This window comes from Stenella coeruleoalba (genome assembly GCF_951394435.1).
Source record: "Stenella coeruleoalba genome assembly, chromosome: 10".
NCBI lineage: Eukaryota > Metazoa > Chordata > Mammalia > Artiodactyla > Delphinidae > Stenella > Stenella coeruleoalba.
This window is the reverse complement of record NC_137156.1, coordinates 97,703,076-97,718,901: the sequence shown is the minus strand read 5'-3', so window position 1 is coordinate 97,718,901 and position 15,826 is coordinate 97,703,076. Positions and strand designations below refer to the sequence as shown.

The 15,826-nt window shown below is 49.6% G+C and overlaps 1 protein-coding gene across 8 annotated transcripts in view; it reads right to left on the bottom strand.

Annotated features, from left to right (window-relative positions):
• The window catches only part of MTMR14 (myotubularin related protein 14), a 43,888-nt gene that overhangs the window by 25,515 nt on the left and 2,547 nt on the right, over nucleotides 1–15,826 (bottom strand). For 5 of the 8 annotated variants that reach the window (XM_079933851.1, XM_079933847.1, XM_079933852.1 and 2 more), the window contains exons 3-7: nucleotides 10,594–10,702; nucleotides 4,866–4,941; nucleotides 4,507–4,567; nucleotides 2,880–3,002; nucleotides 1,816–1,889 (exon numbers count right to left, since the gene is read on the bottom strand). In XM_079933851.1, coding sequence (XP_079789977.1) covers nucleotides 1,816–1,889; nucleotides 2,880–3,002; nucleotides 4,507–4,567; nucleotides 4,866–4,941; nucleotides 10,594–10,702 — 443 coding nt within the window. The remainder of the gene's footprint in view (nucleotides 1–1,815; nucleotides 1,890–2,879; nucleotides 3,003–4,506; nucleotides 4,568–4,865; nucleotides 4,942–10,593; nucleotides 10,703–15,826) is intronic. The other 3 variants (XM_079933848.1, XM_079933853.1, XM_079933850.1) reach the window with 1 other exon arrangement.

Genomic DNA, 15,826 nt, shown 5'->3' with positions numbered 1-15,826 from the left:
TGGCCTAATGAATAACTGGGTCAAAAGGTGTTAGTTAATATTTCAGGAGTCTTTTGACAAGCTGCCCAACGACAGCAGAAAGGATATTGTGCTACTGTTCTGGAGCAAAACGATTTTTTTCTTTTCTTTTCTTTGTTTTAAAGTGTGGTGGTTTTTTTTTTTTTGGCTGCTGCCATGCGGCATGCGGGATCCTTATTTCCCCAACCAGGGATCGAACCCATGCCCCTTCAGTGGAAGCACGGAGTCTGAACCACTGGACTGCCAGAGAAGTCCCACAAAACATTTTTTTCTAAGCCAAGTGTTACTGAGAAGCTGAACACAAATAAAGAAAGCTGACGCGTGGCTCCTCAGCCAACTCCGCCCTCTCCCGTGCATTCGGCAGAGAGTACTTCAGTCTGGGGACCCCCAGAGCATCTCCTGAGAGTCAGGAGCCTAGTCCGAAAGCCAGCTTTAGAGCTACCTGAGGAAAGCTCCAGTGCAGACCCCCAGCGGGGACATCCCTGTCTTGACACATCTCTGACGCTGCCGAGCCCACGGCATCATCATCATGGTTCTGCATCTGCCGAAAGCGAGCCTCTCCTCCCAGGCACTCGTCACTCGGCCTGGTGTTGGCACCTGTCAGGGACAGGTCTGGCACTTCGCCCAGAGTAAGCATCATTAACCACATTTTATGCAGGATGAAACTGATGCTCAGAAGGGTTAAGGGACTTGTTCAAGGACACAGTGCTGGGACTGGAATGCACGCCCAGCCCTACATGCCACCAAATGCCAAGCTAGCAGAGAAGAGTGAGGAGAGACCCTGAAGGAGGTAAGACAGCCAGGCCACAGGGGTCGTGGTTTGGATACCACCAGCTCACACTGATGAGGATATACCCTCTGCCCACGAGGCACTGGATGAACTTGAGGTTCTAATGAGAAGGCCTTGTGTCTCTACTGCAACCTGGGGTCACCAGCCTGCTCTCTATTGGCCACATGGCTCCAAGATGAGGAGACAAGATCCAGCACAGGACTGAAGGCAGGTGCTACTGCTGAGGAGCAGGAGAGAGGTTTCAAGGAGAAAGAGTCCACTTTCTACTGTCTGTTGACAAAGTTTGGTGCTGATGTTAGGGCTCTAATACCTCCTTGAACGAGCAGGTGTTGCCAGAAAGAAAGCTTAAACGCTACAAACTGGACTAACGCAGCTTCAGTATCCAGTGCAGAGAACACTGCCCTGGCCACAGGTCGCATACAGTCTGTGCCAGAGACAAATGCAGCCAGCTGTGTGCTCACCACGGTGCTCTGTGACACGGTGAGGCCACCAACCACGTGCAACTGGGGACAGAGCACTTACATCCTCACCACGGCAACAGCCAGCGCAGCATAGATGGTTGCTGACACGGAGGACTAACGATGTCATTTCACACCGAAACAGCACATTAGCTGCCCAGAGCACGCCGATAAACCTGACCTCACCTAATCCGCACAACAAGACCCTGAGCTAAGCCTCACCAACTTCCAGTGATACCTGAGAAAACCTGAGGCTGGGCGAGGTGAAGTAACTCGCTCAAGAGCGCAGTAGGGAGGACCTGAGCCAGGACTCCATTCCTGGGCCGCTCCCAGGGGAAAGCCCCCCTACACACACACAAGGACAGCGTCCTACCCTAAGGTGAGAGCCAAGGACCAGGAGCTGCACTGCCCTATGCTGAGCGACAGCAGATCCTGTCCGAGAGCTCCGGGGCATCTGTGCACCTAAGTGGCCAGGGCCTGAGGAGGGCCTCAAAGAGCCCCAGTCCTGGGAAGCCTGTCCCTTGACCAGACCCTGGAAAGAGCCCCTACCTGGATACGGGATGGAGAGGAGAGTGAAGTCGGCATAGCGCTGGGCTTTGTCCACCTTCTCGGAGGAGGTGACACTACAAGACAGGATACAACGTGTTACGGCATCACAACACACGCACACCATTCCCCACAAGCATTACCACAGCTCAAATGATCCTCCTGCTATAGAAACTACTGTTCAGAGTTAGGAATGATGCCCTCCAGGGGGCTTACTTAGAACGACTAAGAAATGCGACTGCTCTGCCGCCTCTACCCCAAGTCACCAGGTGAGAGCGCCGACTCCCCCGGACCCCACAGCACCCGCAACGCAAAGGGACCTAAGCCGCGGAACAAGCTTCCCCCAAAGGCAGCATCGCCCCCTGACCCGCAGGGCGGAGTGAGAAAAGAGCAAAATAACAGAGACACTGTCCAAAAGGGGCCCTGGGGCGGACTCTCGTCTCCACCTTCTCCGGCATCCACTGCGGACACTCCCAGACAGCATCGGAGAGACACAGGACTACTCTGACAGACAGCGGGATGTGCAGGTGACTGCAAACTGCTGAGCTGTAACAGCCTCAGTGTGGCTTATTTTCTAAGACATACTTGGCAAAATTAAAAGTGGCTATTATAAAAAATAAACAACACTTTGGAAAAATTCCCCAAATTTCATCACCCTAACCCAGGTTCCATTTGTTTCTAATTTTGCCTTACCGTAAGAAGATTTGTTCCACACAGGACATAAAAATTGAGTAAATACTGATTTTTTTCGATCCACTTTAAAAGAGACTCTAATCTACCAGAGATGGCGCAGCGGCAGCAGAGCACACGTTAGAGACCCACGGCTCCCTTGGTGCTCTCCGCACCACCCCAGAGAAAGTGACTTAACCTCTCCGGCTTCAGTTTCTCCCCTCCAAGAGGGAGACACTAGAACCTCCTTGCAAGGAGGGCTGTGTGAGGATACAGGGAGAGGATGCACGAGGCCTGGCACGCAGTGTGCCCTTGTAACTGCTCTGTGCCATCTCCGACCCCACGAGCCTGTGAGCACACGGCCTCCACCCACTTCGCAGGGGGTGCCCTGCACTCACTTCATGCCAAACTTCACCTTCTTGTTCTCCACCATCAGGTCACAGATGTATTTCACTGACAGGTACCGGAGCAGCTTGATGTCATACCCTCTGACCTTATCAAAAAGATGCGTGTCGGAACTTCTGAAACAAAGAGCCAGAGGGAGAAGGTGCACTGCACATTCATCCACAAAAGTCTGGGGCATGAGGGGCGCGTTCAAGGAAGTCTAGTTTCTACAGAAGAATTTCTGATTCTCTTCTCCAGAAGACAGAGGGAGGGCCAAGAGAGGACAACCGCTCCCAGGGAAGGTGACTTTCTAAGTGATTATCCCACTCTCTGGGACGCATTTCAAAGAGGAGCGATCTGCACCTGGGGCGGAAAAGGGATTTTTGGCGCTGCTTGACGTGAAGCCAGAAGACTCAAGATAATCTCTGAGCTCTAAAAAGCAGCAGGCTAGTGGCTGATAGAGTCTTTGAGCCTCCATTAGAGTTTATCTCTCTCCACCCCCCTCCCTTTCCCCATTTATGACCGTTTTTAGCCATATGACTTGCTCAAAATGTAACAGATTGAAACTTTCACTGGGAGATGGACTTTTTAGAGCTATGTTATCAACTGATTGTGAAATATTAGCAAGTGAATTCCCTCTGCTTAGAAGGCCGCTGAAGCAAGGAGAAAGATAAAATTTTCCTAATCTCCAGGCTGCCTTTTGATCAGTCATACAGATAAAGGCAAAAGCAGAACGAATAAAGTCACCATTAATTTTTTTTTGTAATGCCCACTGCTTTGCTGTCCCCAGCGGACTCCTCACCAAGAACAGTGTGCACTGTGGAAGATGGCCTGGCTGGGGCAGAGGTCGTTTGATCCCGGGGGAAGAGCCAAACATTCTTGAGCACAAGCCAGAGCCACTGCTCTTGGTACTAACGGGCAGAAGCCGGGCACAGCGAGATGCCTTTTCATGCACCAAGCCATGATTTTGGGCGGCTGATCTGACCAGGGTGCTGGTGTGCATTCCAGAGACACCCGACACCAGTTAAAGACTTTCCATGTGGTACAGACCATGCAAAGGAGCTTTTCCAAAATAACCATTACTGCCGTTTTCTAAAAATATTTGGAAAGGAGGTAGGAAGAGTGGGAGCCAGCCCCCTCCTTCCCTTTAAGGGAGCCTAAAACATTCCTCTGTAGCAAGCGCCTTATGGCACCTATCACACAGCTGTGGAGCTCCTAGTGCCCACACCTCTCACGTGGGGACCACAGTCCTTGCTTGCCCTGTGCCTCGGGCCGGGTGTGCTGTGCATCACCTGGTAGGCCAGACGTCACACCCTGGAAACCGTGGGGCTTGAAGACACACAGATGTCTGGCCTGTGTTTTGGGCCTGGGGTGCCAGGAACCCCAGGATTGGGGCACTCGCTCTGCAGTCCTGGCGAGCACAGACTGCTCAGGTAGTCCATAAAGTCAGCTTCGGGTGAAGCTACAGGGTGGACTTCAACAACCCTGTTGCAGGGGCGTGGGCCTGGCAGCAGGAGGAAGGGAGCCAATCCACTCACCTGGACCACTGATGAGGTCATGACCGTCAGTAGGAAAATGGCCACCACCGCTCAGACGCCTGCCCCCAACCCAAGCCCAGACCCATAACCACCTGGCACTGACCGAAGCGCACAGTCCTCCTCCGTGACATCCTCTGCATCTGCCCAGGCGTCGTCTGCACCCCCTGTGGGAGAAACCTGCGGTCAGCACCGAGGCCAAGGCAGGGGCTCCACCCAGGGGCTTCCTGACCAGTCTGCCCCCGGCTACACCCTAAGGACCACACTCCTGCCTCTCTCAGCATCCGAAGCCCCACATGCCTGGCAGTGTTCGTCACACCCAGCATCTCCTCAGGTGACAAAAGGAGGGCCCTTGCCCATCCCCCAGCTTGCTGCCCCTCCACCTACACCACTGCAGCCCTAGGTGGCTATTCTCCACCACTGGCTTCCTGTTCTTAGTCAAAGACGGTGCAGCTCAACGCTCACCTGAGAAAATATAGTTGTAGCCAGTGCGTCCATACAGCTCCCCCCATCCAGCCAGCGTTGCCGACCTGCAAATATGCTGGGAGAGAAACCGCATTTTCAGGGTCAGGTGGTTTTCTGGAGTTTTTTGGTTCGGTTTTTCCCAGGCTTTCTTGAGATATAATTGACATATGACATTGTGTAAGTTTAAGGTGTACAACACACTGATCTGATACGCTTACTTATTGCAAAATCATTACCATCGTAGCGTTAGCTAACACCTGCATCATGTCACATAATCACCACTTCTTTTTTTGTGGTGAAAACATTTAAGATCATCTCTCTGCAACTTTCACGTATCTAATACAGTATTATTAACTATAATCACCATGCTGTACATTAGATCCACAGAACTTACTCATCTTACAACTGGAAGTTTGTACCCTCTGACCAACAGTCAGGTGGTTTTCTGAAGTGCACACAGTGGGGGGAACCCCTGGGGACCCTCCAGGCCAGGAAAATGGGTGCAGGAGCACTGCCCAAAGTCTTCACAGCAGTCACTCCGAAGTATGCCTAGAATTTAACCTGCAGCCTCTGTCAAGAGGTTCTCTCTCCCAAACGAGAGGCACCAGAGTGTCACTAACAGTAATGGGTAGATTCAGTGGTCGTCACGCATGTACTTGGGTAAGATCTGGCGGTTATCACATGTGTTTATGAGTACAGGACTGAAACAAGTACACCACCTTCCCACTGGATTTACACAAGCCCATGAGAGAGATGTCGCAGGCGGCAGGCACTGTTGCTGCTTCACAGATGAAAAGACGAGGGATGGGCGCAGGGAGGTGAAGTGATGCCTAAGGTCCCACAGAGGGGGCTGAGCTGGGACCTGATCGAGCCCACCTCCCTCCGGAGCCTGCGAGCTGACCGTCACTGGAACTGCTTAGCACAGTGGAGGGCAACCTTTGCAGCAGGAGGGCCAATTAAGGGAGAAATGTTCAGGTTTTTTTTTTTTTTTTAAAGAAATTTTATCTTCTCTCTCCTCTGTATCAAGGAAGCGTAGTGGCTTTAACTGTGCTTAACTATCCTTTTACTCTTTCCTCATCACTGAAGGAGCATTTCAAGAGCTAGAATTCTAGAAACCAGGCAATGGGCATGAACTTCATTATTTAACTTTAAGGCTGAATCTTTATAAATTGTGTTTGATGAGATGCAGGAGGAATGAGAGGAGGTATCTGGTGACCCCATGGTCCAGTTACAGGCTGAGGGAGGCTGTGAGGGTGGCTGGGAGGTTACACTAGGCAGGGGGAAGGCATTTCTGAACGGGTCACGCAGCCTGGTGGTGTAAGGAGGGTCCCTGGAAAACTGCAGAATACTGCCCAAGGGGTCTTCTTCTCCACTTGTAAGACAGGGGGAAAGAAACGGTTTTGCTGCTAGGAAAGGGGTGTGGTGGGAACTGGCAGGGCATCACCCGGCTTTCCGAGGCAGTGGCAGCCTGGGGCAGGGGGCAGGTGATAGAAAGGCAACCTGCTACAACCCGGGCGGGGTGGGGTGATTTTCCAGTGCCGGGGGCAAGAATGCAATCGTGGGAGGGTTGTCCTGGAAGCCTATGAAGAAGGGCTCGGGCAGAGATTCCTGCTGGCCTGAGCAGGATGCACTCTGCGGGGGCTGCTTCATTTTTTCTGGGTCCAAAAGCATTTTGAAAATCTGATGAAAATGATAAACTGTCTCTGGATAAAAATGTACACACCAGAGTTTACCTACATCTCCAAGTCCATCCATGGACCCATCTCCAGCCCCCGATAAGAGGCCCTACTCTGAAGAGACCAACTCAGTAATTAGGAACTGCAGCAGGGAAATGTCAATCCTCAGGCTGAGGACGCCCCAAGACTCTCATGGTAAGAAGGGAGGTCTGATTCCTGAAAGCAAGACAATGGGGGGTACGTGGTTTGAGTTTGACTGGCACATGTTATCATGCCCACCCTCCCCCATCATCCAAGCTGCCGGCGCCAAATCTCAGTCTTCTTTGCATTACTCTGTTAAATCTTTTCAGAGCGGACACACACCCCTTCCTTCCTTAGCTGCTGAGCTCTGAGTTCTTTTCAAGGTTCAGATTCTTCTTTCTGCTCAGTTCTCCCATCTCTTTTCGACCCTGTCTTTTTGGTAACAGAGGCAGATACACCTGGCACAGAGGACTCATCAGATGGAGGAGAATGGGAGAGAGGGCCAGCTCCCCAAGTGAAGCACCAACCTCTGCAGGAAGGTCCCGAGCCGGCACCTGGGGGAAGCTGCACCCCAAGGCAGAGTCTAACACCTGACCTTGCTCCCTGGCCTCACGGCTCCAAAGCATAATCTGCCATTTCTGTACTTTAAGCTTCGCTCTTGACTGAAAAAGCAGGATGTACTCTGAATGCTCTCCACTTACCTAATTAGGAGTGGCCTCTAACTCTGCAGGAGAAATACGGCTCTATAGGATATGCTAATGTAGTAACCAACTTTAGCACACGGAATAAAAGCAGCTGCCCTCTGCTCCCCATCTCTTTAAGGGAGGAAACAAAGAGAAAGATGACCTGTTCCGCTTTTAACTGCCTAAAACCCAGATACAGATGTTGGGGAAGAGAACGGCATGGGAGAACTGCTTACCCTTAAATGCTTGAACTTAGTTGTAAAAAATTTTTAATAATATATCTCATTTAACCCAATATATCCAAAATATTACTATGTCAACATATAATCACTTTAAAAATTATTCATGTTTTACATTTTTTGGACGAAGTCTTCAGAATCCAGTATGTATTTTATACTCGCAGCACATCTCAACTAGGATACTTTATTTTCAGCATTTAAAGGGAAACGTAGTCCTGCCCCAAAATAAAGTTGTGTTTAACCAAAAAAAATCTACATTGCTTCAGCTATAAAATGGAAATTAATTGAAATGAAATACAATCAGACATTTAGTTCCTTGGCTGCCCCAGCCACACTGGACTGAATCTGGAGAGCAGCAGGAAGCGGGCACTCTGAACATACGTCCCCCTCCCCAGCCCGGCAGGATGCGCTGGTAGCAAACACTGCTGTCGCTGCACTGGCTGGGGCCTGCTGGGAGCCACGGCTCTGAGGACGAGATCCCCACCGCACAACAGAAGACCCTCTCCTGCCCTTTGCCATCTCCCGCTCAGCTGCTAGTTCACAGGTCAACCTTCCCCACTCACTGAGCTCCACAGGGACAGGCCTGTCTTAGTCACTTGTCCCCCGAGAACCCAGCAGAGCCCACGACCACTTTAAAGAGCAGTGTCTTCCCACCTTCCCAGCTCGCACGTACAAGCTGGGTGGGCACTTGCTAGGCGCTGGGAGGACAGCAGCAAGACAAGGCCTCTGCCCTCAAAGGGATTACCGCTGAGAGGAGACAGCAGACTTGCAAACACAATAGGAATAAAACGTATATAAGGTGTTTGATCCCTGCTTGGGGAACTAAGACCCCACAAGCTGCACGGCATGGCCAAAAAAAAAGAGGATAATCCCTCCAACTCTTTGCCCTTCCTCTGAAGTGAGTTGCCTTGGGCTCTTTCTCCCAGGCCTGCTGCAATCTCACTGGACTAAACCAGTCAATGTGGCACTTTCCCAAATGCATTCCGGAAAGTCCCTTCCTCAAGGTCTGCCGAGTGAGAAATAGCAGACCTGACTGCACTACACAGGTCCCTCTGCTTCAGGACTTCTCAGAGCCTTTCCTATGTCAGTGCACACTTACCGATGTACCTCTTGAATCTGGAGCTTGGGGGTCAGGCCAAATCTAGTAACGTGCTATCTCTCACCCTTGTTTGACAGGGAATGCTTTGCACAAGCACATCCTTAAATTACTATTCTGTGGAACACACTGTGGGAAGCACAGGTTTGAGTTTTCCTATGTACATTCTAGCAACAAGCACTATGCCCCACAGAGCAGTGTGTTATAGTCCAGTTATCTAAACCGGAGTTCCCAGAGCTTACAGCAACACGGAACTTTCCAAAGGGGAAGAGGGAATAAATAGCTTTAAGATGATCAACTTCTGGAACTTGACTTCCAGACATACTTTTCCCTAAAATCGACCTGTCCACGAAAGCCTGTGGTCAAGTCTCCTTTCCTACCCCCCCCTTTCACATCCCCCCTTCTTCCATTTTACGAAAGGAAGGCACAAAGGGATGGAAACAAGCCCTGTGTCTCTCCTCCCCACTGCCCTGCCCCAGTCCTCATCTGCGCTGGGAGCCAGACTATAGTCCGACAGGCACCAAGACCACAGCGCATTCAGGTACATATTGGACAACTAGAATAGAGAGCCTAAGGGACTTCCCTGGCGGTCCAGTGGTTGAGACTTCACCTTCCAGTGCAGCAGGTGCAGGTTCGATCCCTGGTAAGGAACCTAAGATCCCACATGCCTGGCGGCCAAAAAACCAAAACATAGAACAGAAGCAATACTGTAACAAACTCAATAAAGATTAAAAAAAAAACAAAAACAAGAATAGAGAGCCTACACCCCTGCTTCCCTCCCCTGCTCCAGGCTCTCTGTTAGTCCGTTCCTTCTGGATTAATCTTTCTCAAAATGCTATTTGCATCTTGTACTTCCCTGCTCAGAAATCACAGCGGCTCTCCCAGCAAACCTAAACACCTTGGCCAGCAACCAGCCTCCTGCATTCAGTCCCTTCCATCCTCGGCTCCACCACGTACCTTGCGCTCCCGTCAGGGAGTCTCTCGGACTTTGCGCACCTGGCTTCATGCTCCCCCAGCGCTGGCACCTGCCTGGAACACCCTCCCACCCTTCCTCCAAAGCTTGCTGCCTAGTCCCGCTCACTTAATGAGGCCATGTCTGTCAGTCCACACTGCTGCCCATCTGGGGTTTTTTTGTTTTAATTTTTGACCGCATTGCACAGCATGCAGGATCTTAGTTCCCCAACCAGGAATCGAACCCACACCCCCTGAAGTGGAAGCACAGGATCTTAACCGCTGGACCGCCAGGGAAGTCCCCAACTGCTGCCCGTCTTAAGTGGGTTCCTCTGACACCACACCATGTGGCCCTAAGCTGCAGTGTGGTAACTTGAGTGCGTTTTGCAGTTAAGTTTAAACCCCAGCTCTCTAGTTGTGTAAACGTGGGGAAGTTATTTAACCACTCTGAGCCTTCGTTTCATCTGCAAAATGGGAATATCAAATACACCAAAGGATTATAAAAAGAGGTGAAATGAGACCATAGTGGGCAGCCAAATTAACAACAGTCACTAGAATATAAGCTTGATAAGGGTGCGGATTTTTGTGTACCTTGTATGCTGATGTACCTTGAGGCCTGAACATGACACACATTCAATAAATACTTGGTAAATTATATGACTGAAAGAATGAACAAACAACAATGTACTTACTCATCTGATCTAATCTATTCATAAACTTTTGATGTAGGCATGATTATTTTTCCCCTTTTATAGAGGAAGAAACTGAGGCCTTGCACAGGCAGGAAGTAACAGAGCCGGGATCAGAACGTACGCAGTCTGGCTCCAGGACACAGGGTGGGGTCCTCTGCTGTGACTGTCCCTTTCCTAATTAGACTCACCTTCAAAAAAAGTTGTATCAGAATTGGTCTGTTTCTCTGGCCTGCTTCCCACCGCACCAGGCACCCAGTAATCACCCAAACTTGGCTGGCAAAAGCCAAGAACACGAGACTCTACACTTTGCATTAAGCCAGGTACCCCACGAGAGGGTCTCAGGGAGTGCGAGGCTAAGGTGTGGTCTTACCTTGCCCTTGAACAGGATCACTGGGCAGACAAAACGTCCTCTGCACCTGGCTGTCTTGCTGCGGTTGACGAGGTCCTGCAACTTGCTCACCTGTACGGTGCTCTGAAACCTAAAAACGGGCAAGAGAGGTAGGTCAGTCTGCTTCCGCGTGAGTACTGTGTGCCCCATGCTAGGGTTGTGTGTGTGTGAATATTCATTCCAAATTTAATAAATGCTCAGATTCCTAAATTCTAGATCATGGACATTCTAAGCTTTTCAAGAAAAGAAAAAAATGCTATATTATAGATAATAAAATGGAAGTCATCCTGATTTCAAAACCTTTAAGATTAAAAAAAAAAAGCTACTCTGAAGACATGGTATTTAAAATACAGAAACATATATAGCAAACTGAACGTTGATTATATCTAGGGGGTTCAGTATCTTACTCCAAAAGTAAGACAATACGTGTGCTGGGGACCCTCAGGAAATCATGGGGCCATTCTTGTCATCTTTCAGAGTGCAGGATAAGATGCAGGTTCACATTTCACACGGCTATGAGCCTCTGATACCTCCCCAACGTTCCAGCTACCTCTAACAGTCCAAAAAGCCAACAGGGGAGGGAATGCTGGAGCAAAGGTAGTAAAAGAGAAGCTATTTGTGGCCTTGAGAAGCACAGTAGTTAATGCACTGGGTTTAATAAGGGAGCTTCTAGAAGATGAAAAAAATACATTTAGAAATGAGCTTAAGCAACTCACACATATTAAATCAGGTTAAATCAGCTGACCCCTAAAATAAGGGTCTACTCTCATAGCTTCACCCATTGATCCTTTTTTTCTTTTCTTCTTTTAAAATTTCTTGGCCGTGCTGAAAGGCATGCAGGATCTTAGTTCCCTGACCAGGGTTTGAACCCGTGCCCCCTGCAGTGGAAGTGCAGAGTCTTAACCACGGGACCACCAGGGAAGTCCCCACCCGTAGATTCTTAACAAAAGACTCCACAGCGGCCAGTCAGAGCTTCTGGTTGCAAGAGGAACAGGAGGCAGGAAAGTTCAAGAGTGGGAAGCTACCCCCGCCATGCAGAGTAATGCAGGGTGACAGAAGAGAAGGGAGGGAAGACACTCAAGTGCCCTCCTTACAAGGGCTGAGCTTCCAGGCCGAGTCCAAGAGGGCGTTCATTCCTTCTACATCCCAGTCGTGCTAGCGCTCCCGTGTCACTGCACAGCATGTGCACACAAATAATTGTTTCAGAATGAGTAAGTTCACCAACTCCTATACATCTGTGGTGCCTTTTTAAGCATATCTGGATGCTGCTGGCACCAATAAAAATATAGTCTTTTAAAAACACTGCTGATTTCTTAGTAGCCTTCATAGATATATTCTCAAACCAGTTACTAATAAAATAACTACTATCAAGTGAAGATGTGAAATTGAAGTTAAACAGTGGTCTTCAAATAAAAACCTGGACCAAGAGTTTGGTGATCATGGAAAGAGAACAGGGGATAAAATAAGAGGACTTATACTTCCTATGGTGTATTTTTCTGTAAGGTCTGATTTAAGATTTTTTTTCATTTTTATTAAACATTTTGTGTTAAATCACAGAATTATTACATCCTTACCATAACCAATTCAAACAACAAAGAAGTGACTACATGTTATTTTTACGATCAAGATTTTTTTCCTTATTTTGATGGAAGGTGGAAGGCTGGGGTGCCTCTTCAAGGTGCCCATAGGATGGCACAGGCCAACCAGCCAGGTTCTAGAAAAAACATGGCTCACTGAAAACTAAGTTCTGCCACCTTCCCCTCACTCAGGTTCTCTACGAAATAAAAAGGCACCTCAGGGTTTCCCTGGTGGCACAGTGGTTAAGAATCCGCCTGCCAATGCAGGGCACACGGGTTAGAGCCCTGGTCCGGGAAGATCCCACGTGCCGCGGAGCAACTAAGCCCGTGTGCCACAACTACTGAGCCCACCTAGGGACCATGAGTCCATGCACCTAGGGACCATGCTCCGCAACAAGAGAAGCCACCGCAATGAGAAGCCCATGCACAGGAACAAAGACCCAATGCAGCCAAAACATTAAAAAAAACAAACAAAAAAGGCACCTCAGAATGAAGCAATGGCCTAAACTCAGATGCCAAGATAATATAAAACTGAGCACACACAGTACTGCTCACAGTAGTCTCCCTCCCACCTTTTGGTGGCCTCCGTCCATTTGCACAGATGTGGTCAGCACCATCTGTTTTAACCGACTCTCACGGAGCTCACTCCAGCAGCTCTAAAAGCCTTGAAACTGCATATGATTCTCCCAGGCTGAATCCTTCCATTCAGCAAACTCTCCACAAAACTGAGGGAGAGAATATGCCAGCATTTCCCTCTTAGAGGCTCTGGGCAGTCTTATCATGTGAAGGAAGGCACCTTTTTCTTGTTAGGCTAGCTGGTGCTTTATTTTCCTGGGTCCCCTACTCAAAGAACCAATTCAGTTTCTGTTCTCAGTGGTTCCTGTTTTTATTTTTATCTCTTGGCCTCAGAATCTTTCCCTTACTGTGCTAAGCACTGGGCTGTGTCAGGCACCTGATACTCATATTTGAATGAATGAAAGTGAGCTTGTGTATTTATGTCTCTCTTGTGGGACTGAGCCCTTAACCTGTGGGATCTAATGTTATCTGTAAAACACAACGCTAGCGTCTGGAAGTTGGTGGAATGGGAGAACAACCCCCCCACCCTACGCTCACACACGAGTTGGAATTATCAAGTGCAGAACTTTAACCACTGTCTCCCAATGCTTCACCTGTACTTGCCCTAATTCTGGCCTTTGTTACACTGTCATTGCTCATTGATTGGTCTGTGTTACCCACCAGATCTAAAGGTAGGGACTTCATCTCTCTGGTAGGGCCTGCAACTAGATCCCTGGGGTCTGCCTCATGGCAGCAGTTTGCCTCGTTGACAAACTCATGTCTTCGTCATTCAGAGATCCCCATCCAGGCTTCTAGTCCCAGATATGGGCTCAACTGGGGAGGTGGGTTAAGAGGACCAAACCACTTCCTGAATCCAGTTCTACCCTGTGTAACTCAGTCTAATTAGTGTCATATTAACACGAAGTCCAGGCATGTGTAAAGAAGCAAAAAGTTCTACTTCTTCCCACCTGAACATGCACATACTCCCTTCTCTTTAACAGGCATCGCCCACTCAGTATCACTTCGAGGCCTTGCAAGAAGTGAAAAGTAAAAACAAAGTCCACGGGACTTCCCTGGTGGCGGAGTGGGTAAGACTCCATGCTCCCAACGCAGGGGGCCTGGGTTCGATCCCTGGTCAGTGAACTAGATCCCACATGCGTGCCACAACTAAGAGTTCACAAGCCACAACTAAGGAGCCCGCCTGCCGCAACTAAGGAGCCCATGTGCCGCGACTAAGACCCGGCACAACCAAATAATAAATAAAAACAAACAGGGCTGCCCTGGTGGCGCAGTGGTTGAGAGTCCGCCTGCCGATGCAGGGGACGCGGGTTCGTGCCCCGGTCCGGGAAGATCCCACATGCCGCGGAGCGGCTGGGCCCGTGAGCCATGGCCGCTGAGCCTGTGCGTCTGGAGCCTGTGCTCCGCAACGGGAGAGGCCACAACAGTGAGAGGCCCGCGTACCGCCAAAAAAACAAAAAACAAACAAACAAACAAAAACAAACTCCACAACTCCTCTAGGGTTAGGGATATACTGCAGTGGCCCTAGCCTGGGCGGCTAGACCCCGCTAGGCAAGATGGGAGTGCCATGGTGGTGACAGAAAGAAGAGGCAGTCATACAAGTGCTCTGATCTACATTCAATTCCTTTTCCCAATACATTCCTTTTTCTCAGTGCACCCCACCACGACCTCATTACACTTATAGATCTCCCATTTTACTCCTCCACTTGAAAGGCTTCTCTGGCTCCCTGCGGTTCCCAGGCTATAGCAAAGGTGAGACTCATCTAGGGAGCTCTCTGAGGCACAGATTCTGGAAACTGTGATTCAGGGACCCTGGAATCTGTGATTTCAATGACTGCTCAGGGGGTACTAGCCCAATAACCACTAACACCCACAAGTCCACATGGCTGATGATCAAGACCATATACAAGCTGGTCTCTAACAAAGGACATTTCAGGGACACCCCTACTCATCCTTCCAAATCCAGCTGAAAGGTCTCCCGAAACACACACCAGGCAGAATCCACCCTTCTCCCCAGTTCGTCTACAGCAGTGCTTCTCAAACCTCCAAGTGCGTACGAATCACTGGGCCATCTTGTTATGCTGTGATTTTGATTCAGTGGCTCTGGAGTCCAAGACTCAGAATCTCTAGCCGTTCCTGGGTGCGCTGATGGGCGCACTGTGAGCAGTGATGGCCCGCTGCACTTTGCAGCACGACTCTACCATAGCACTCATCATCACAGTGCTTCCACGGGGCCAGGCTTTCATGGATATTGTTGGCAACAGCTTCTGGAATTCCCTTAAAATCAACAGCAAGCAGGGCGCCTAGGGGAACAAACTTTGAGATCAACAGAAAGCACTTCCTAGAGCATCAGTGATTATTTATCAGTGTCAAACAACTGCTACCATTTACTGACTGCCTATGGGCTGCATCCTGTGCTGGGTGCTCTGTGTCTGCTCTGGTGTGAACTGTTACCACACGCAAAGCACTCGGGCCTTGGGAGGCCCTCAATAAATGGTAGCTCTTATTTCTAATTCTTACAGCACACACGTCAGGCTTGGAATAATCCTGTTTATCAGCAGGAACTGCAAAAGCCACTTTTCTAAATAGAGGTAGAAACTGATGAGGAAACTAAGAGACAAAGAGGTTCAGTACCTTGCCCAAGTTAGTTACACAGCCAGCAAGCAGGGCAGCCAGCACGTACGCTGACCTCAGGCTCTTAATCTCTACATACGGTAAGTGCCCTTCCACATGTTGACAAAGCATACCTCCCACTTGCTCTCTTAAAAAAAAAAGAAAAAAAACAGAACAGAAAACACTGAGGTTCAGAGAGGTGAGCTGTGAAGTCAGTTGTCTCAGGACAATGAGCTATAGGGTAGGAGTAAAACAGGAGGCCAGGGCTGTGACTCCCAACCCCTCCTTCTACGCTGTGCTACTCTGCCAATCTAAGATGTGAAACCCTGAAGAAAACAAAGATGCCAATGAGGCTTGACACCTGGGAAAAGTGAGCCTGCCCCACCCAGCTGCAGACTTTCCTAACCCCGGGGATGAGCTGTCAAGGCCTTCCCAGATGGGCACGCTTTGGT